General features: G+C 41.7%; 1 protein-coding gene across 29 annotated transcripts in view; it reads left to right on the top strand.

Moving 5' to 3' along the window:
* The window catches only part of OSBPL6 (oxysterol binding protein like 6), a 216,441-nt gene that overhangs the window by 171,593 nt on the left and 21,929 nt on the right, over nt 1-22,919 (top strand). For 5 of the 29 annotated variants that reach the window (XM_070070599.2, XM_051848454.3, XM_089328075.1 and 2 more), the window contains 5 exons: nt 2,603-2,677; nt 7,970-8,135; nt 12,006-12,139; nt 13,719-13,742; nt 22,465-22,572. In XM_070070599.2, coding sequence (XP_069926700.1) covers nt 2,603-2,677; nt 7,970-8,135; nt 12,006-12,139; nt 13,719-13,742; nt 22,465-22,572 — 507 coding nt within the window. The remainder of the gene's footprint in view (nt 1-2,602; nt 2,678-7,969; nt 8,136-12,005; nt 12,140-13,718; nt 13,743-22,464; nt 22,573-22,919) is intronic. The other 24 variants (XM_070070602.2, XM_070070597.2, XM_089328082.1 and 21 more) reach the window with 7 other exon arrangements.

The raw sequence follows: 22,919 nt of genomic DNA, 5'->3' as shown, positions 1-22,919 counted from the left end.
CGTGGCTCCAGATCTTAAAGGAAATGCTTTCAACTTTTCCTCATTCAATATGATGTTGTCTGTGGGTTTGTCATATATTGCCTTTATTATGTTGAAATATGTTTTTCTATAAATAATTTGTTCAAGGCTTTATCATGAATGGGTGTTGAATCGTATCAAATGCTTTTTCTGCATCTATTGAGATGATCATGTGATTTTTAGTCATTCTGTTGATGTGATGTATTACGTTTATTGATTTGTTTTTTTAATTCTTGTTTGGGTGTTTTTGAAAGAAATTGAAATCACCTCATCCCCACACTCAAAGAAAACTTTGCCTTCCCAAAATTTAGCTTCAAATTCAAGTAGAAAACAAATAGACTTTGGGGTGGCAGTAAATTTTCAGTCACTCCCAGAGAAACTCCACCTCTTCTTGATCGAAAGCAAATAGTGTTGTAGGGTAAATGCTGCAGAATTTGAATCTTTTCTGAGTACCCAAACCCACAGGTCTTCCAGGAGCCCTTCTGATGTTCTTCCTCTGTTATTTGGAAGTTACTTGAAGTTCCTCCCACAGGCACACTTGCTAGGGAGGGTGACCATGACGAACATAATAATGTTTCCTCAGCAGTATTATATTTATAGAAAAACATAACGTTTATTTATACTATAATGAATTAAACATACCAACTACAGTCTCCCACCCCAGTTCTCACTTCTCCTCCTATTTTAAATGTTTGACTGTAGGATTTCTGTGTAATGATGCCAACTATTTATTTTGAGCATGCAATTGTCTCAGTATTTAAATTGCTTTCCCTGATGATCAGTGCGGTAGCCAATTTAAGAAGCTCTCGAGTTATGACAGCTCATTTCCCACCCCCCTGTTGTAAATTTTAGCGAACCAGCCAGTTGTGATGGACCCAGACTGGTGGTGGGGGTGATCATTACTGCTCTTCCTACTGAGGTTGTATTGCTGAACTTTACATTCAGCCTTCTGTGATAATTGTCATCTTGAAATGATTATAAAATAAATCATTTTAAAAATAGATCTCAGCGAAGTTTCCTGGATGTTTCTTGGTTTATTCTTGCATTGATTAGATTGTGCTATGGATTTAAATGTAAACGTAGAATTCTGGACCTGCACACGTCAGTGTTGTTAGTTCTAATAAGATTCTCAGTATCATTATGCAGTAAGTTTGTTCTCTAAATAAGGTAGAGGAGGACAAGAAGGGAATGATTTTTAAAGGTTTGCTGTTGAAGAAAGAGCTGTTAGATTTCTTATACTGCTGATAGCATGACTTACATTCGAGACCCCTAAATATTGGGGGAGGTAAGGAAAAACAGATAGACCGGACAGATAAGTGATCTGATATCATTCACGTGTAGCTGTCCTAGATCTCAAAGTTGCTCAGATTATACTAAAGGGTAGAAGAAAATTCTCATTTTCACCACACTGAAGAGAAAGGAAATTTGTATAGAAAGCATTTTGTGGTAAATTATGTATATGTGTGTGCAACAAACATATACATAGATTAATATAGACTTGTGAAGATAAGAGAAAAATATGAATGTAATTCAGAAATTTTAAGGAGAATTAGAGATATAACCATTTTCAGTATATTTCAATTTTTCTAAAAAAACTAAAGCAGTCATGATTTTCTTTTTATTCTAGAATATTAAGTGATTCTAAGAAAGTATGTCTCAATTCAGTTGGAAATGAAATCATTGGTCACAGCCTTTTTACAAGTCTGGATCTTTTAGGGGCAGGCAAAATGGAGTGCTTGGAAGGAAATATCATTATCTCATATTCCAACCCATGAAAAAGCGAGGAAAAATATGGAAGAAAGTTCTAGAATTCTTCTACTGGCATAGGGTGCACATCAGTAAATGAATTTCACCCACTTGTGGTTTTCCATAGTTGATTTTTATGGGCATTGTTCCATGATAGGTATTCTGTTGTGGTTTTTTTTTTTTTTCCTTGTCCTAAAATGGACTGGCTTCCTCCTTGGAAAATCCTCTAACTTGAAAATCCCAACAGTATACCTAATATTGAGTCCAAATGAGCAAGGTTTATAGTCGGGGATTGACTGGGGAATACCAGAATCCTGGTACCCATCCCTCTGCTATTTTACTTCCCGATTAAAAATTGTGCCTGGCCAACAGGAGGCTCTTCTTGCAGCCTGTTTATCTTAGCCTTCATGCACCATTTAATCAGTTTCCCTGAACCTATTTTTTTCTTTACTATCATTAACTGAATAAGTTTCGACTTCATGTAACATTACAACATGACATCACATGAATAAAACGGTATGCACATTTATCTTACCTTAAAGTCACAGGCTAGTCACCAGTTCTTAATTTTCCATTTCCTTTTGGGGTGGGGGTTATAGTCAGCAAATAGACAGATATCCGAGCGATTTAAAATGAGAACAGCAAACGTTTCTCACAGCACAAATGCCCTTTAGAGCTCTTTGCAAAAATTTTTTGCTACAATTTTTTTTTTAAAAGTCAACTTCAGTTAAAAAAATCTCCCTCTCTCTTTCTGATTATCTTTCATCCTTCCATATCCCATCCTCCCCCTCCCCCACCCCACGTTTCCTCCCCTTTCTCTTCTCCCATTCACTGTCAGGAAGGGCCACCTGCGAAAGGCCAGTTCAGCACAACTCGGCGCCGACAGAGGCTAGCAGCAGCAGTGGCTACAACAGTGAGTGCATTTCAATCTCAAGTGCAAGTTTAATAAGAATGAGAAACTGTGTGCCAGGGTAACCTCCCCTATGCTGATGGTGTCACTCGTGTGCAGTGGCATCAACGAGAGCCCACTCGGGTCGGCATAGCTTTCGCATGTTCTCTGGCTGTCTTTGCATGGCAGGAGTCCAGCACAGGTATTTGTTGGTACAATGGAGAATATTACATAATCAGTGTGAGAAATAACTTAAGTTTGCAAAACTGAGTATAGCACCGTGTAGTGTGGAATTTTCTTAAATGATATTGTTGGTTTTTATTTTTATTTTTATTTTATTTATCTTTTTTGCCATACTGATGTTGGAACCTATGCTAACTGATTTCTGTTTTTCTGAGAAAAGTCATGTTACTACAGACATAAATTGTGCTTTTTTTTGTAGCAATGTGACTATTTGAAAAGGATGTGAGAATAAAGAAATGAGAGGGTAAGAAAAGGTGAATTTTGATGTCATCTCTAAATGGCTACCCAAATTACTTAGCAAGAGAAAATTGTTTTCCAGAAAGAATATTGTCATAAAAATCGGCAAATACAGTGTGGAAATTAAAAAAAAAAAAAAAATGAACTGAGTGAGATGGTATTTAATCCATATCTAGAGTTTTTTTTTTTTTCTTAACAGAAAAATAGGATGAATATAAGGAGAGTAGAGGCCATACTGAGGTAGATAAGGCAAATAGTAGTAAATTGCCCATGTCAAATTTTCAATATAATATGTGAACACTAGACCCCTGCTGGGTAAAAATAAATCAGTATTTGATTATTTATGAAATCCCATGGACTTTTTAAATAAAGATTAATTTATTTATTTGAAAGTCAAAATTAGAGACAGAGAGAGAGGGAGAGATTGAGATTGAGATTGAGATTCCTTCTGCTGGTTCACTCCCCCAGATGGCTGAAACAGCCAGGATGGGCCAAGCGGAAGCCAGGAGCTTCAGATGGGTTGCTGAGGCCGAGCACCTGGACTGTCCTCTACTGTTCTCCCAGGCCCTTAGCAGGGAACTAGAGAGGAAGTAGAGCAGCTCCAACACACACCAGCATCCACGAGGCCACTGCATCGACCCCAAAGTCCTATGAACTTTTTAAAATACAGATTGTTAAACTTACAGCAATCATGGACCTTAGTTTTTTGACTATTTGATAATATTTCCTGAATTCATAAAGTTTTGCTGTAGCTAAAGGTATATTTTAAGACTAGAATTTCTGAAAACTATGAAAAGGTTTTGGTTGCATCATAGGATAGGTACTAGTGCAAGGACTGTTGGCTTTTTCCTTCATGATAAGTAACTGATTCTTGCTTGATTTCTAAATGTCTAGCTGAATTGTTTTAGAAACCAAATTGTTTCTGATTATAAAGTGAACCAGTGACTGGGAATTTATTAGGGACCTGACTCTTAAACGTAGTTTTGTGAACATTTGAACAAAAATGGAAATTGCTTTCATGGTCAGTGATTCAAGTGCAAATGAATTAGGTCCTCAGCACTGATGCAGTACCAGGTTCTGACAGTAGATATGTACATAAGCAGGTAGACAACTCTTAAACATGATTTTTCATTTGTAAAATTAAGAAATCCAAATGATTATTAGCAACAGAATGGTGTTTCAGTCTGGAAAGGAAAGCTCAACCACCTGTGAAAATAGTAATGTTTCCTTAAATACTTTGCTTCTAAAATGGCATGCAGGGAAGTGATTGCATTTCTCCTGTGTTCATTTTTAAATTGCAGATACATACAGTGAATATAATAAAGCCAAGATTAATTCCTATTTGAATACAATAGGTATATGTTTTAAAAATTGGGAATACTCCAAGAAGGAAAAAAACTTGTAAACAGGAAAACATTCGTGCCCACCTCTCAAAGTACCTGTGACCATAAAAGTTATATGAAAAACATAGATGCATCTCATGAGAAAAGCTACTGGGCATCGTTTGGTAATATATTCAGGAATAAATGGTTGGGGGATGGGTGGCTATGCTAAACCTTCCATTATCTGTAACTTTGACTCCGCACTGAAACAGCCATTGATCAGGACGCTGAGCCGGCCCCCTCCACCCACATCCTGGGACCTGGCCTTGACGACTCAGTTCCCTGTTTCTTTTTGTGCAGTGGTTCTTAATTCCCAGCCCTTCCTCTTGCCCGGTGCATTTTGGGCCTATCCCATATGGCTAGGTGCCTTTTTACCTAAAATCCATCCCTTGTTTTCTTCTCCTGCTCAGGTACCTGGGCTAGCGTGACAGCCAGACCCAACAGAACAGGAGGTTGGGAAAAGAGAAATTGAGCTCTCTCCCCATAGAAGAACACTGAGAGTCCCAAAGCAGTTATTTCCGTCAAAGGACCCTTAATGCACAACTGCAGAATACTAGGAGCCGGAGACCTGTCACACTGCCTTGACATGTTCTACAAGCTTAGCATTTATCATAGACCTACTTCCATTCTTTCCTTTTTACTCTTGCTAAATTAAGTGCCAGCTGCTCCACGCTCAGATCATTTCTCCCTTGACTTCTTCACGAATGAGTGCTAGGGGCATCCCCTAACAGTCCCATTCTAAACTGCAGTTATTGGTTCTGGAATATTCCAGGGTTGGGCTTCCTCATGGCCTTAGGACTTCAAGGATACCTTGGTCTTCTCTCCTGAGCAGGGTAGAAAGGCCCAAATCTGGCATTGAGGGTTCTCAGGTATAAACATGGAGACGCTGTAGACAACTCCCACCCCACCATCACCAACAGAGAAATGAGTTCGCACTTAAAATTTGAATCCCCTAGTACGCAAATTAAGAAACAAGAATCTGAATGAATAAGCCCTGAAGCTGAAGAGGCATTCGATTAGAGTTAGATGAATTCACCCGGTTTGTATTCTCACTTTAATGTTAAGAATTCCTCAATTAAAATGACTCATTCCACATACTTCTTTTAACAATGACAAAAAAGATATCAATATAAACACTTTCAGCCAGAAGCACATAAAAATTAGTTTTCAATTTCCCAGGGAGATTGTAGTTTGAATGGTGTTTTCCCTGTGGGTCATGTACAAAACCACTTTTACTGCTTTAATAGCCAATTTGGACTTCTGTTATGGTCAGAATAAGGATTTATCACTGAGGCTTCTCAGCTTCTGGCTCCAGCATTCACTAGAGGCCATTATCCCAGGCACAGGTCTGGGTGCTCACTGGACTCTGGTCCTCACTGCACAAGTCTCCCAGGCAGCCCATCCCCACTTCTCACCCCTTCCTCACCACCCACCTGGGAAGACTTTGCTCTTAAGCTGTGCAGCCCTGAGGGTGCTGAGGGCTCCTCCATGCCCATCCAACCCTGGCAATGACCCTCAGCACATCACATCTCCTCTCACCAAACAGCCACATTCCTTTTTTTCAATGCATTTCTTGTTCCTTTTGTCAAGAAGCCTGTTTCTTAAATCTTAAAACTCCCTGGCCTCCCCATGTCTTCAGCCCCCAGTCTCTGCCCTTCACCCCCTTGTCTCCCCGGACTGACCCTGTCCATGGATTCCCTGTGCCCTTGCTATAGGACTGTGGGCTGACTCCACTTCCTTCATTCAGCAGCATCATTGCCAAGGTCAGCAGTTCCTTTATCCATCTTTAAATGTTCTTCTGCATAACCCTATTCCTTTCCAGGTATCCCAAAAGTACTTGGGTCATTGTTAGCGTAAGGATACCAAACAGGACCCCAGCAAATGATTGAACCCCAGGGCTCTGGAGCCTCAAGTAGCTTAGTTACTACTTCTGTATCAACCTGTATCAGTCTGGGTCAGCTGTCAGTTTTGAGCCTGATAATTAAACAAGCTGTTGACACCTCCCAGCCAAGTGTGGCTGAGGTTCCCGCCAGGGGTGGACACAGTTACTCTGTAACTCCTGATACCAAATGCTTTGGATCACAAGCTTGTTGACAGGCGCAGCAGCTGAGCTGAATTGAGGGGGAAGGTTTCATTCACTCTGTTCCCTTGGATATTTCTTGAGGTAAATATCTCCCAGCCAGGGCAAGGCTAGGTCAGAAGGGCCCTCTGCTGGGTCTCACCTGCCAGCTGATTGCAGCTCAGGCCAGATTTTGGGTTCTTCTCTCTCTCTCTTCCCTCTGTCCTCCATAACCTCAGAGTTAAGAGAACCCTTTCCCCAAGCCCCCTCTTCCAGCAAATCTCTTAGGAAATTTGGAGCTAAAAATAGAAAAAGTGGCTCTGCCATACATGCATATCAGACAAGGTATTGGTCTTCTTCCTACAGCTTATTTCCTGTGAGGTAGACAGGAGGTGTGAATCAGGCTTTGAGTTCACAAAGCAGCTTGTGGTGAAGCTAAGAGTATGGTTTCTTGCAGAAAGTGAACATGTATGCAGTAGGAATGAGGGAGAAGTTACTGGTGATCTGATTTGCAAGGGGCATTGGTGTTTCCATTTTCCAGAATTTTCGGCTGACAGTATCTGTACTGCTCAGACAGGGCATTCTTGAAAAGGAAGAAAAGGTGCTTTGCTTTCACACATCACAAGCCTCATCCAGAGCCAGCCTGGACAGAGCACCTGTAGCCATTAGGAAAAATCTCTAGTAATATGACTTTTTCTATTCAATGCATTTCACTGTTGGCCAGTTCATAGGCCATTTCATAGATGTGTAAGAGGGTTGTATGTAACATACAAAGATAAACTACTGTGACCTGCATAATATATTTTCCATGTCTAATATATATTTTAATAATTGAATCAATTTCAAAAATAATTAGACCATTATTGAGTTTGCTGTTAAACTTGATTTGTGTTTTAATTAATGGCTATGAGGTGAGTTAATTGTGGATATAGATATAGATATAGTATTGAGTTTTTACCTGTTTAGTAAGACCCTGCTCCAGGCTCAGAGAGGAATGAGCATAAATAACCTTCTAACCTGGTACTCAGACTTCCTGAAGCCGATCACCTCCAGCCCAGTTCATCTGCTGTTTTCTACCAGTTACTTTTTAGATCAAGTGTGACTCACAGTTGATGGTTATCTGAGATTCTTCCTTTTCTCCCCGTCATTTTCAGTCACCTTTCTATGTAACCATGAAAAGACAGTAAACCTGTGGCAGTTCTAGATCAGCTATGGAACATGAGAAGCCCTCCTCCCACCCCCAAGCACCTGCAAAGTGAATGAGTACTGAGTGTCTCTGAGGGTGTCCTCAGAGAGGCAGCTATCCTTTGAAGGCCTGGGAGAGGTCTTGTCGTTGTGGGGGAAGGTGGAACGGTGCACTGGTGCTCTTTAGTAATTTGTCTCTTCCCCTTTCAGGTCCCTTTCAGTGCTACCATGTCACCCGTGCGCTTGCACTCCTCCAACCCCAACCTTTGTGCAGATATTGAATTTCAGACTCCCCCCAGCCACCTCGCTGACCCTCTGGAAAGTTCAACGGATTATACAAAGTTGCAAGAGGAATTTTGTCTAATTGCACAGAAAGGTAACAACAAATATTATGTACCCTATCAAGAAGTTCTCTTCTTTGATGAGAGATTTTCTTTTATTCTTTTCTCTGCCTGGGTGGTAACAGTACAGAGTTAAATAGTTTTATTTACTGGTTAGAGTTCTATACACAAAATGTTGCAGGATGTAATGCCTGTCTGTTGGAAGAACACACATCACAGCTTTATAGTTTTGACTGGATTTTTTTAAAAAAAGTGCCATGGGGTAGAGGGAGGAAAAAAGGACAAAGAGCGTTATCCTAGGCAGTCCAGCAAAGTATTACTATTTTACACCTTTTTGTTAAATATCATTAGTTATCATTGAGTGTATATTTATTGGTTATTTGTAGCAAGGAAAAAATAGGTTTTTGTTTGAGTCCTTTTTATTATGAAACAATACGCATTTATTATACTTTATTCTACTTTACAAATGTACTTTTTTTTTTCTTTTGACAGGCAGAGTTAGACAGTGAGAGAGACAGAGAGAAAGGTCTTCCTTTTGCCATTGGTTCACCCCCCTAGTGGCCACTACGGCCGGTGCTGCGCCGATCCGAAGCCGGGAGCCAGGTGCTTCCTCCTGGTCTCCATGCGGGTGCAGGGCCCAAGGACCTGGGCCATCCTCCACTACCCTCCTGGGCCACAGTAGAGATACGGACTGAAAGAGGAGCAACCGGAACAGAATCCGGCACCCCAACTGGGACTAGAACCTGGGGTGCCAGCGCCGCAGGCGGAGGATTAGCCTAGTGAGCTGTGGCACGGCTACAGATGTACTTTTTACAGTTTGTATGTCAGAAGTCCAGGCAGGGCTGAGCTATACAGCTAAGCTTCTGTGCCACCTGCCATTGTCCAGGCTCTTCAGTGGAATTCAGCTGGAAGCTGGGCTGGGTTGAGAGATCCAGGTGCCGTCCCCCACATACCTGGCACATTGGCAGGAAAGCTGGAATGCTGCGAGCAGTTGTGCCCCTCTTTCTGTTCAGGACATGTTAGAGCTTCAAGAAACTGCAAGTGGAAGCTTCTAGTCCTCCTCAAGGCCAACTGCAGAACTAATGCAGCATCACCCCCAGTGTATTCTACTGACCAAAGCATCACAGGCCAGTTCCTATTTGAGGGATGGGAAACTACTGACCACACCCTTGAGTCTGTTTTTTCAAGGGTGGGCATTTAGTCTAGCAGGTGAGATGCCTGGGTGCGATATTGGAGTGCCTGGGCTCCAGGCTGGCCTCTGGCTCCTAATTCCAGCTTCCTGCTAGTGCAGACTCTGGGAGGCAGCAGAGATGGTTCAACTAATTGGATTCAACTTTATGGGAGTTCAACCTGAATTGCAGTGCTGATTCCCTGCTTCAGCTCCAGCTATTGCAGACCTTTGGAGAATGAACCAAGAGATGAAGTTACTCCCTCCCTCCCTCCCTCCCTCTCTCTCTCTTTATTAAAATTACAGTAGTGTTTATGGTTCCACTGTTAGTATCAGCCACAGAGTGTGAGTCAAATACATCAGTAACAGGAGAGTCAGTAGACTGAGCAGTCCTGTCTGTTCTTAAGAAGAGCCTTGGCCCCCAGTTGACAACCCCTCATTGTGTAGTGTTTCCTTTTTAGCCAGTGAAGTTCATTTTTTGACTTTAGAATAGTGTCTTCTCGGGCATTTCCTTTTAAAACCTTCTGAAGAGGGAGATAAATTATTTTGTTTTCAGATACTAATACCGTAATAGTTAATTAATCACCGTTATTTCCCCCTGGAGTGGCTGGTTAATAGGTTATAAAATGTTCTTGAAAACATGTGTTAAAGGGAATATCCCAAGTCTCCTTGTAATACTCAAGAGCCTGGTGGCTCAAGAAAAGAAGGTACACACGCTGAAGGCATCTCTGGGAAACTTGAACACAGCACAAATTCTGAATTTCAGCGAAAATGTGGTGTGGTGTTTTCCAATGGCCTTGGCTCCCAAATTAAACCCCCTCATACCACTGTAGTATTTAACTTTCAGATATCAGTGGAAAGACAATCAGCTGTCAGATGATCAGATATTTCTCTAACTCCATAATCCTAAAACAACTAAGCTAAATCATTTATCAGTTTGCTCCTTGTTTCTATGATCTGTCAACTGAGATTCTGTAAAGCCAACAACTCTCTCTCACTTGCCTTTTTATTCCTAGTAAATCCCTTTTCATTACTGATGCTGATTATGTTATTGGAGTAGAGCAATATTATCTTGTTTATATAGCGTGGAGATACACAGCCAGTGACTTTACTTCTGGGGGAAGGCATACAGCAAGTTCGGATAACAAATGTGTGATCTGAGAATCACACAGCTGCTAAAGAGAGAGAGAGAGGTATTTGAAGGCAGCCCCAGGAAAGCTTTGTGTATTTTCTTTCAATCCTAAAGTGTTCAGGTAATCCAGATTTCAACAGTTTTAAAGCCCCTGTTGAAACTACATGTTTTCAACAGACACACAAATTTTCCATGCTGGGAAAAGGCGGGGATGGTGAGCGCTGTTTTGCTGTGACTCTTGTAAGCTCTGTAGATGGGTGAGGAGTCTACTTATGGAGCTAGCAGCCAGGTTAATATATTCCATTACAAACTTATTGCCTTTAAATTGATAATAATGGAAAGTAGCACACCCATCAATAGGCTGTGAATCCCTTGTGATCCTGCTATTTTGCCTCTTTAATTCAGGCCACTGTGTTTTATGCTGAAATTTCCCACTTCTTTTAAAAATAACCTTTCTCAAAAAAAGAAAGACCTATTTTAGAAGACTTTACATATTATAAAAGCTCTGTTATTGTAAAAGTAGGAGCTGGAAGTTCAACCTTTTTGTCGTTCTACATTAAAGACTGCCTCGGATTTTGCCGATTCAAGTCGTGAGGTATGTAGGAAGTGAGGGGAGCGGTGACGTTTTTATTGTTGCTTTTAAATAAAAGTCCTTTGTACATCAAGACATTCCTGGTGGAGGAACTAATGCCAGTGCTCTTCTCATGATCAGATCATGTCCTGCCCCCTTGACAACTTGTCAGAACATGGAGATCGACGCCTGTTTCATGTCTGCAGAACTCATGAAATGCTCCTTTTTTAAGCACAAGCTTTGGGAAATAATATTTGGTTGGTTGTAAATGCCTTGCATGAGACTTCATGCTACACAGAACCGCTCAATTATTGTCGTCAAATATGGGAAGTAAAACTTGTAACCAGAGTCGGTATTGGAGTACAGTGGGTTAAGCTACTGCTTGAGTCATTGGCATCCTGTATCAGAGTATCAGTTGTAGCCCCAGATGTTTGGTTTCTGATCCAACTCTCTGCTAATACACCTAGGAAGGCAGTGGAAGATGGCCCACATGCTTAGGCCCCTGCCACCCACATGGGAGATGTAGATTGGGTTCCTGGCTCCTGGTTTTGGCCTGACACAGCCCCAGCCATTGTGGTCATTTGGTAGTGAACCAGCACTACCTCTTCTCCACCTGACCCCACCTCTGTCTCTTTCTTTCTTTCTGTCACTCTTTCTTTCAAATCAATAAATACACAAATAAATCTTTTTAAAAAACTGTTCTTTTTTCCTTCCAGAAATTATAAATTCATTTCTAAATATTGACATTTAGAGTTGATATCTGCATTTCGTATTCTGTGTCCAAGTGTTGTTGGCTTCTCTGGTATGACTGCTAACAATTTTCGTATTGTTAATTACAATTAATTATAATTGCCAAATTTGTTTTGAGTATAGATACTCGGATAGATTCCATGTTGATGTTGATGTTTAGTTAAGCTGTAATGTAGCCTTTGCAGAAAATGCGTATGAGTTAAAGCCCTAGGGAGTTTAAAATTGCATGCGTTCATTTTGGACACATTTTAATGTTTCTTTCCCACTTTCCTTCCCCCGCCCAGTGCATTCTCTTTTGAAGTCCGCCTTTAACAGCATAGCTATAGAGAAAGAGAAGCTGAAGCAGGCGGTTGCTGAGCAGGATCACAGCAAAGGCCACAGCACACAGATGGCCCGGCTCCGACAGTCACTGTCGCAGGTAAATGGCAGTGTTTGTTCTCCGTGCATGACCCGTTGCCAACCCTGAGAGTCTAAAGATGCAGACAGGGCACTCAGTCCCAGGGACGGCACATTCTTCTCACATTCTCCCAAGACACTGCAGTGTCAGTATTAAGTTTTATTACATTTCTTCCCCCAAGATGTCAAGATAAGAGTAAAAATAAACCAAATTTGCTTGCACACATTGTTGTTTTGACTAATTGAATGCTCAATGTCTATGTAATTTTTAAGCTATAGCCCCCGGTTTTACAAAGAGAAACATGCATTTATTCGTGATTTATACCTCTAGAAGATATTCCAGAATATGTATTTTGCAGTCGTAAATAGAGCAAAGTCTAGACCTTCCACACTTTAATATTTTTCTCACTTAAAATATATTTTAATTTGTTGAAAATCAGTGATTGCTATTACCTATTGTTTTTCTTTCCTGATTTTCACTCTTGGGATTTTCTTCCTGTATTAAATTTCCTGAAACTAGACTTTTCTATTTTAATATATATTACACAATTGATCTTATTAATACTAATCAAATATCTATGTACAAGAGTATCTCAAAAAGTTCATGGAAAGTGGAATTAAAATATAAGTTTATTTTGCTGCAAAAAGTTTTGAGGGGCCTGCATTGAGGCATAGTGGGTTGAGCCACTGCCTGCAACGCCGGCATCCTGTATGAGTTCTGGTTCATGTTCCGGCTGCTCCACTTCTAATGCAGCTCCCTGCTGATGCCCTGGAAAAGCAGCAGAAGATAGCCCAAGTGTTTGGGCCCCGGCCACCCATGTGGGAGACCTGGAGAAAGCTCCTGGCTCCTGGCTCCTGGCTTCAACCTGGCCCAGCCCTGGCCATTGCAGCCATTTGGTGAGTGAATCAGAGGATGGAAGATCTCTCTCTCTTTCTGTTTCTCTCTCTCTCTCTCTCTCTCTCTCTCTCTCTCTCTCTCTCTCTGTAACTCTGCCTTTCAGATAAATGAATAAATCTTTAAAAAAGAAAGTTTTAAAATTTATTCATAATCTTTTTCAGGATATACATTTTTTTGTGAACTTTAAAAAATATTTACTTACTGGATAGGCAGAGAGAAAAAGCTCCCATCCACTGTTCACTCCCCAAATATCCACCATGATTCCTGACTGAAGGCCAAAGTCAGGAGCCAGGGACTCAAATCTAGGTTTCCCGTGTGGGTGGCAGGAACCCAACTCCTTGAACCATTACCTGCTGCCTCTCAGGATACACATCAACATGAAGCTGCAGTCAGGAACCAGAGCAAGAACCGGATGTCACACCCAGGTATTCCAACATGGGATATGGTGTCTTGACTACTATGCTAAAGGCTTACCCCTCCACGAGCTTTTTAAAGAGCCCTTATAAATCAGTGTTGAAATTTCTGATTAAAATCTTTTAATCATGCATGCTATCCTTTTTAGACTTGAGTACTTCTTTGCAGTATATATTTTCTAGAAATACACTTCGTTAAATTCTTTGTGAATTCAATGTTGTAATATGATCTTATGTGAGAACTGAGTGTTTATGTAAAATATTGTTCACTTCCTGGTGCCTTGGATCAGAGTGAAGGAGCAAGCAAACCCTGGGTAAGTGGTTCTTCATGTGGATCGGATCCTGCTTGAATGGTTCTCCTCAGTCCCCAACACTTAGCTTTACACTGTGTCATCCTGTTGTACGTACCTGATCTGTCAGCGTATCTTCAGTGTTAAGTCTCTTGTTATGAAAGTGCTGTTACCTGGGCCACACTTTCTGCATCACCATAAAACACTGCCACCTGAGGTGCGTCAGCTGCTTCTGGTGCAAAACCAGGGGCCTCAGGAGCATGAGCAGTAACCGCGGCAACTGCCTGCCAGTCTGCCGAGGGCTCTCCTGGGACACGGAATGGCTGTCCCTGGACACTTCCTGTGTCACGTATCTGTTGAACACACAGTTGATGTGACTGGTCTTCCAAATCATTATTCTGAAAGAAAGTAGTATAAATCAGAAAGATCCAAATAATGGTCAAGTAAACACGCAGATGTCAGCTCACAGACACATGAAATACATTCTTGTTCCCCAAATGTCGCAGTGTTTCTCTTAGGTGTTCCAACATTGGATGCCTTGTGAGATAAGTCAAGCTTGGGCTGAGACAAATAAGAAATTATATTGCTTGCTTGCTTGCTTGCTTCTATTTGCTTGTTGGTAAAACAGAGAAGGGTAACTGAAGATCTGTGTTTGAACCTCAGGTGAGATTTGAAATGATCATGAAGAGAAATTGTGAAGCAGTCGTTCACTTGCTGATTCATTCATTCATTCAGCTGACTGTATACCACATGTTGTGCCGGGTGTGGGACACCACCGTCAGTGTCAGCCTGGCCACGTGCCCCGGAAGCTCATGATCTAATGAAGATGAGCGGTAGTACCCAGGGGCAGGGAAGTGCACCACAGTGTAGGCCGTTCTGTGTCACGTGACAGACAGTGCAGACTTCCAGGGCTACCCCTGAGCTGAGACCAGAGCTGTAGGTCAGGCTCCCTGAATAGACAGCAGCCGATCTGACAAAGGGCCTGGTGCTTACATGATGAAAGGAAAAGAAAGCAAAATTATGTCAACTGTGCAGTCTTTGGCTTAAAGTATCTCTGTCTTATGTGAAAATATACTTATTTGTCTCTAAAGCTTGAGCCTCAGTGCATTTTTGTCAAGTTATTTGTTTTTTCTTGGTTATATTTAATGGGTTTAAAAGAAAAAAACTGACCTTAAAAAGATGTGAAAATGTTTGGGGTCCATGAAGATTGGCACAGATAAATTGGAGAATCCAGTGCTTGCCATCACGCATTGCCATGGCATTTTGCCTGTATTCACATCCTTGTATCAATCTGTACCTTCCCACCACGCCAGATGGAGCTTCTCTGCCGTCTAGTCCTACCACCCCTGAGGCTGCAATCTCTTTTGGAAATTACCACAGCCTGTGTTTAGGCAGTTAAGTTTCCTGACAGTTTACTCCTTTCCTCTCTCCTCTCCTCGCTCCTTGCTCCTCTCTCTGTCTCTTTGAATATTTATTCATTTATTTGAAAGGCAGAGTGACACAGTAAGGGAGAGAGCAATCTCCCTTCTGCCAGTTTACTCCTCAAATGGCCACAACAGCCAGGGCTAGTCCAGACCAAAGCCAGGAGAGCCTGGAACTCCATCCAGATCTCCCACATGGGCATCAGCAGCCCAGGCACTTGGGCCGGCCTCCAGTCTCTTCCCGGGGCATTACCAGGGTGCTGAATCAAGCAGAACAGCCAGGACTTGAGCTGGTGCTCCAGTGTAGCATGCTGGCATTGCAAGTGGTGGCTTAACCAACTGCAGCACAATGTCAGCCCCCAGTTTACTCCTTTCTAGTAAATTACTATCCATGGTTAGGTCACCAAAGATGTTTCTGGAGAACGGCAGATAGTTGATACTGGCTGAAGAATGGGGTGAACAAGGAAGAATTCAGTAGGTGGGAACCAGCTCATCAGGGACAGAGTTTAGATTCATCCTGCTATTCCAGAACTAAGGACCCAGCATTGGCAGGAGGACCTAGATTTTAAAGACTGAGCAAGGAGACTTAGCATGACTTGGAGATGAGTTGAACATTAGAGAGAGACAAGGTGACAATCAAGTCCATGTTTATTACCCAGACAAGTTAGTATATACCAGTTCTTTAGAAACTGTGTTGTCGGTATGTGATGAGCAGTGCTCATGGAGATGGAGGTGTCTGTGGGATATCCGACAAACAATTATATTTGCAGACCCAGAGCTCAAGAGACCCTTGTGGGCTAGCAGGAAAGATGAGGGCGCTCCAGGATGTGGGTGGAGGTACAGCTGCTGAGGAATTCTGTGTTTTCCCTAAGAATAGAAGTTGGTCAGTGTCATCAGCGCTGCCTTGAAGAACACTAAAAGGGTAAGCTAAGAAAGAGAATAGGATTCCTGGGGAAGCAACCAAAGAATTGGGGAGCCCTATTTGGTACATATCTAGAGATTAACATACCGATTTTCAGTGAGGCTTTTGAGTATGTATATCAACTCAGCCAACTCCGTCATCCTGTTTAGAAGGCACATGACATATGAAATAAGCGTTTTTCACTACATGCTCAGCATAAATTATTTCCTGCCCTGAGCAAGTAACAATTTGCAAGTCTGTATGGTCAAATGAATTCCACTTCCTTTTTTATAAGATTTTATTTATTTATTTATTTATTTATTTGAAAGGGTGACAGAGAGGAAGAGCTCCATTAGTTTATTCTCCAAATGGCTGCAATTGGCATGGCTTGGTCCAGGCTGAAGCCAGGAGCCAAGACCTCCATCTGGGTCTCCCACAGGGATGACGGATCCAGGTACCTGGGCCATCAGCCACTGCTTTCCCAAGCACGTTCGTGGGAGCTGGATCAGAAGTAGAGCAGCTAGAACTTGAGTCAGTGCTCCAATATGAGATGGCAGAGTCACAAGTGGCCGCTTAATGTGCTGCACCACAATGCTAGCCCCCCCAAAATTCTGCTTCTGAAGTCATATTACGTATGTGGTCTGTATGTACACAAACACATAATTCTGTGATTTTACCCACATCAAACTTAAATTAACTTTCACATCTAGAGGCAGTATAGATGTTGGACCCAAGCCTGTAAGACAGGACATTTTATGTGGCATCTGTCCTTTATAACTGACCTTTAAATCACATCAGGTATAATTTCATATCCCATTTAATGTAGTAACCTGAATACCAAAATAAAATAGTATACTGAGTGGGAAAAAGAAACATTACTCTCAATTCCACTGTCACAGTGCTTCAGAGGGACTGGGAGGAGGCATGTGTCTCTCTGAGTCAATGAAATATGCTGTAAATGGGGATATGAGCAAAACATGGGCTTAAGACACATGCTAGGATAATTAAAACCTAATCATAACATCTGTCACTCTTCCACAACATGTCGCATGCACAAATATACATTCTGTGAGGGGATAGAATTTCCAAGTATATTTATTTGTTCGTGAATTCCACAGGAATGGAGTAAGCCTTGACCAAATCTGTTGTGTGCCAAGATTTTCTTCTTCATGTCTCCTTTATGTCTTTTTTTTAAACTACCCAGCAAAGTTAAATTGACATTTTGAACATGACGTAGCAATATTTACTTATTTTTTACAATTGTTTATTGAGAGAGACACATACGAAAAGAGAATTCACTCTCCCACTGCCCAGAATAGCTGGAGGTTGGTTGGACTGAAGCCAGGATCCAGGAATTCAAGCTAGGAGTCTCATGGGGGTGGCAGGGATGACCCAACTACTTGAGTCATCATTGCTGCTTCCCAGGGCCCTCATTGGCAGGAAACTGAAGTTAGGAGTTAGAGCCAGGAATCAAACGTAGGTTCTACCATGTGGGATGCAGGTATCTTAACCACTAGGTGAAACACCCTTGCCCAGAAGTATTTATTAAAAGCCTTAAAAAGTTTTACACTTTGATTGTGTAAGTCCCCAGGTGAAATATCTTGTCTAAGGAAATAATGGTGAGTATAGAAAACTTATGCACATAAGTGTTAATTATAGCATCATTTATACTTGTAAAAGTCAGTAATGGCATAAGTACATAATAAAGGAAATAATTGCTTATTATGCAATATTAAAATTTATAAAAAAGTTGCAACATTAAAATAGCTGCTTATGTGCGAAGGATAAGAGGCATACACGGGATGTAAGTGTACCCATTAAACAGTATGAAAACATGCATAGGGAAAAAGTTACCAACAGGTGGGTAGTACAGTATGAATGTTTTTTATGTCTAGTTTTTATTTTTTATAATTTTGTAATATTTCCCCAAAATATTATAATAGATTTTCTTCATTGAACAAACAAGGGGACCTTTTAAGTGATAACCAGGATTTGCAGACTTAATTTTCCATTCCTTTGGAACCAGTTTTACCTGTAGACAAAGGGTGTAAGTTCACGATGGCTCCATCTTGCCATGTGGTTCATTTTATTCCCCAGCCATCAGGCGTCCGTGTCTCCTTCCAGGAGTCCATGATTCCATTTAGTAAGATGTTTATGCCAGAGTCTCACTCCCTCTAAGGTGAATTCTCAGCCGTTGTCTTTCATTGTCAGTGAGTGATAGTTGATGGCTGAGAGGTGAGGACTCTGAGACTGATTCTGGCTCTGACCTTCTAGATGGTAACTTCTTTTGTAGATTGGGAAGGGACTCAGCACCTGCAGGAATGAGCATGCATTGTGGAGAGGTGCCGGTGCAGTGCAGGCTCACCCAGGGAGCCTACAGACAGTGCCTGGCTTCATGGGACTTCCTCCCAGGAGGCCTTTGGGCCTCCGCGCCACTGCAAGAGTGATGCTCTTACTGACAAGTTCCCGTAGCGTCTCTTGCTCGTTGGCTGGCACAGTTGACTGGTAATCTGCCTCCTTTTCCCTTGCTTCGCCACTGTTCACTGCCCATGGCTACGTTCCCAGCGTCCTAGCCACTGGCTTCTGGGCCCTTTTGTGTTACCACTCATAGCATCCTTTCCCTGACTACACCTGGGTTTCTCAGTGTTCCCAAGGGAAGGACAGCACTAAGTGTTGTCCTAAGCACTGCTGGGAGTGCTGCCCCCACAAAGCTCCTGGCACTTGGCTGAGGCTCACTTTACAAAGCAGTCCATGCGATCAAGGCAAAAGGAGGAGCCGGCCTAGACAGGACATGCCGAACAGGGCTGCTGCATGCTCTGGGCTGCTAATACCTTCCACCACCGCGGTTACCAGGACTGGGGAACAGTGTTGGTTTCCATGCTGTTTGTAGTGTGTAGCGACAACTTTTCCTGCCACTGCATATATATTACTAATAGAATGACTTTTAGAACTTAGCTTTGAATTCAACCTGCTAAACCTCTGGTTGAAATGACTGCAGCAGAATTAAGTGTTCTACTTTTGCTTCAATTCTGATTGCCATATACTTCAAATAGAACCAGGCTCAGTTTTCTCTCTGGCACAATGTAAATATTTTGACAGTAAATTGTAATGCTTTACCAATAGTGGAATACTAGAACAGACTCTTGGTTTTAAGTATTAGCAGTAATTTCCAAAAAATGTACTTTTGAATCTTGAAAAAAATGGAAAAATTACTACTATTTTTCTATATCTCACTAAGAGATAATCAAAACATCTCACTTTTAGTCTCTATTTGTTTTTAAGATTTATTTATTTATTTGAAAGGCAGAGTTAACATAAAGAGGGAAACAGAGAGAGAGCTTCTACATGCTGGTTCATTGCCTAAATGGACACAATGGCCAGACTGGGCCAATCTGAAGCCAGAGGCTAGGGCTTCTTCCAGATCTCCCACATGGGTGCAGGGGCCCAAGCACTTGAGCCATCTTCCACTGCTTTCCCAGATGCATTAGATGGATTGGAAGTGGAGCAGTCAGGACGTGAACCAGCGCCCTTATGGGATGCTGGCACCACAGGTGGCGGCTTAACCTGCTTGGCCACAGCACCGCCCCACTTTTAGTCTCATGATACTCCTTTGCCTCCCAGATCAGGGTTCCAACACCAAGAGAATTAAGGCCATCACAGTGAATGTCAGAGTAGACTTTGTGTATGATATAAAAATTCCTTGGTTACATATCTATATTACAGAGCCAGATATTTATAATCAACCCCTAGGCATACAGAAAACACCCATTAACCATAATGTAGACATCAGAAACTTATTTGTACACTCAATGTTTCAGTAAAACTTGCAAAGGATTTTGAAGGTTATCTGTGTAGCCCCTTTTTCACCTAAGAAAACGGAGGCTCAGAGAGCTGGGGTAACTTGGTCAGGAACACTCAGCCTTGAGACCAGGAGAATCTGATTTTCTGACCTACGTCAGGACTACTTTATTTTTTACATCACATCCAAGAAAAGGAATGAATTATGTTCATTTTTTTTTTTTTTTTGACAGGCAGAGTGGACAGTGAGAGAGAGAGACAGAGAGAAAGCTCTTCCCTTGCCGTTGGTTCCCCCTCCAATGGCTGCCGCGGCCGGTGCGCTGCGGCTGGTGCATTGCGCTGATCCGAAGCCAGGTGCCTCTCCTGGTCTCCCATGTGGGTGCAGGGCCCAAGCACTTGGGCCATCCTCCACTGCACTCCCTGGCCACAGCAGAGAGCTGGCCTGGAAGAGGGGCAACCGGGACAGAATCCAGCACCCCGACCAGGACTAGAACCCGGTGTGCCGGCGCCGCAAGGTGGAGAATTAGCCTAGTGAGCCGCGGCGCCGGCCTGATTTATGTTCAATTTTTAATATCTTCTAGTCCATTTTCTATTGATATGAATGGCTAGGGGTTATCTTGTGTGTCCTCCACACATACTTTTAGGCAGGATCACATTTGATGAATATTGGATGAGATGACAGGATGAATGAGAATTTAATACTTTTAAAAGTGGAGGGCATAAATGATTCTATAATTTTTTCAATAAGTGGCAAAACTGTGTGTGACATTCCCACCCTGAAGCAAACCATTCCTGATCCTTGACCTTGATTTGCTTGGGTGTTTGCTATTAACACTGCTCCAGAAGGCACAGCCTCTTTGAAGGAACCATTAGTTGGGGTTCGTATAAAACCCTCAGGTCAAGACTTAAGCTGCAATTAAAACCATTGAACAGCTTCCCATGAGACACCCCATTGACATGGCAACAAAATTTATCTGGTTCCAAATATTTCAATAATGAAGAGAATTCTCTGTGTACTTACAGGCAGAGAAATTTTGAGAGAACAAAGTAAACATATCTGTACTAGTCACAAAGGAAAAGAGGAATGTGGTATTTTTTGTTTCAGATTCTAAGTGTTTGAGATGTTGCTCCAAGAAAAATGACCCTGCACACATTTGCAGGATGAGAAGCTGTTAGAATTCTTCCTCTGAGGCATGTGACTTATTTACTGAGAGCATGATCACCTCATTTTCTCAGAGAGCCAAAGACCTATTTCCTCCTGTCCCCAAATGCAAAGACTGCAGGACCGGTATCCACCGGTAGTCCATCAATACAAGAATGTCATTGGATATATTTTACAAACTGCCTCTGAAGGCTTTCAACAAAAGCCAAATACTGTGACACTTCTCTCCTTAAAAAGCAAGGGAGAAGACAGGGGAGAAGTGGGAACCTGGAATGAGAGAGAAAGACAAAGGGCTTCTTGGTGCTCCCTGCTCAATGCTAGTGAGACATTAGCTACTTTGTTGACCCTGGGTGTTTTGAAAGATGCAAAGCCGTAATTGTGATATTTTATTTGGATATGTATTGGCCGTTGCATCCACTGACTGAAAGAAGCAGAATACCTGTGCCCTGGAGGAAGATGCCTCTTTGTAAGCCCTGGCATTTATCTTCTGCTCTGAAACAGCCAGTTCCATCTTGTCATTGTTGATTTTAGTGGGAAAGAAAGGACTTTTCTATTCACGGTGCCTTGTCCTCATGCAGGTCTTTACGTGATATAATCCGAGATAGCCTCACCTGTGTGACATGCACAAGGCTCAGTGTGATGGGCACTTCCAGGTGATTTACTGTACCTTGGTACACAGAGTCCCTTTAGGGAGCCCGTGCCTGTGTAAAGCTGTTTGTTCTTGTAATAAACGCAGTTGACGCGCACACTAACCTGTGTTACAGCATGGAGTGTTTTACTGATGTTAACTGGAGCTGTGCTGAAAATAATGTGATGCATATAACTTAGAAGTAGTTTACTTTCAATGTTATGTTCTTTATTATGGTGGTCATTGTCTCTACACTGTTCAGTGAAGCCAGCTTTTGGTCCACATTTAAGTTAGTTGTGTTGCACTGTCATGTATGTTATATGCTCCTGGAAAATAAAAGTACAGCTCTTTTCTTTAACCAGGCTAAAATATAACTTTCTCTGCTAAAGCCAGCTCTTTGTTGACTCAGTTTCCAAATAGTCTTCAGCTTTGAAATGAATCCCAAATTTTAGAAACCAGAACAAAATGAAAAGAATGAATCAATAGCTTTCATCCCAGGCTGCAAAAAGTAATATATATGTGGTGGTAGACCAGGCGTGGATGTAATGGGCCTGACTCTCTGAGGGAGAGAAAATTCTGTAAATATTTTTTATGAAGTCCATTAACTGTTTAAGTTCACTATCCTAGTAAGTGGTGATCTCATATTACAAAAAAACAATACCTTAACTCTGAGCCATTTATTTCCTTTTTACCGATAGGATCTGGCTCGTGATGATTCCAATAATTAGAGCCAAGAATGCTAGAGACCTTGTTTTCAAAGTTCTGTCTCTGTACATGTTCTGTTTTATGCTTCCTTACTAATTTAAAATTACATATGCATTTTTTGTTATTTTAAGGCACTCAACCAGAATGCTGAACTAAGGAGTCGCTTGAACAGAATACATTCAGAGTCTATTATTTGTGATCAGGTTGTCAGTGTAAATATTATTCCTAGCCCTGATGAGGTAAGACTCATTTTTAACTGAGGTAGAGTACCTATCTTATAGCATATAAATCTCCTGTATATTTTTATTTATTTTTATATAGGTCTTTTGCCATTAATAAGATTCCCTCCATAAATATTTGTGTGGCTGACAGCCCCCTGTTCTTTGGAGTAAAGGATGTTCATGAGCTTGACAAAATTTATTCTTGGTGATCATTGTCTATATTTATATATCCTTGTGCCCCTGAATATTTAGTTTATATCCCTATTCCAGCTTGTTAATTATCTGGGTCTGTCTCATTCTTCATTTGAAATGTTCACTATCACCACATGACCAACAAAATGCTGAAAATGACATTGAGAGATGAG

This window comes from Oryctolagus cuniculus, chromosome 3, assembly GCF_051225735.1.
Source record: "Oryctolagus cuniculus isolate XC-2025 breed Fujian yellow rabbit chromosome 3, ASM5122573v1, whole genome shotgun sequence".
Classification (NCBI taxonomy): Eukaryota; Metazoa; Chordata; class Mammalia; order Lagomorpha; family Leporidae; genus Oryctolagus; species Oryctolagus cuniculus.
The sequence above is the reverse complement of the archived record's forward strand: the minus strand, read 5'-3'. Positions and strand labels throughout refer to the sequence as shown.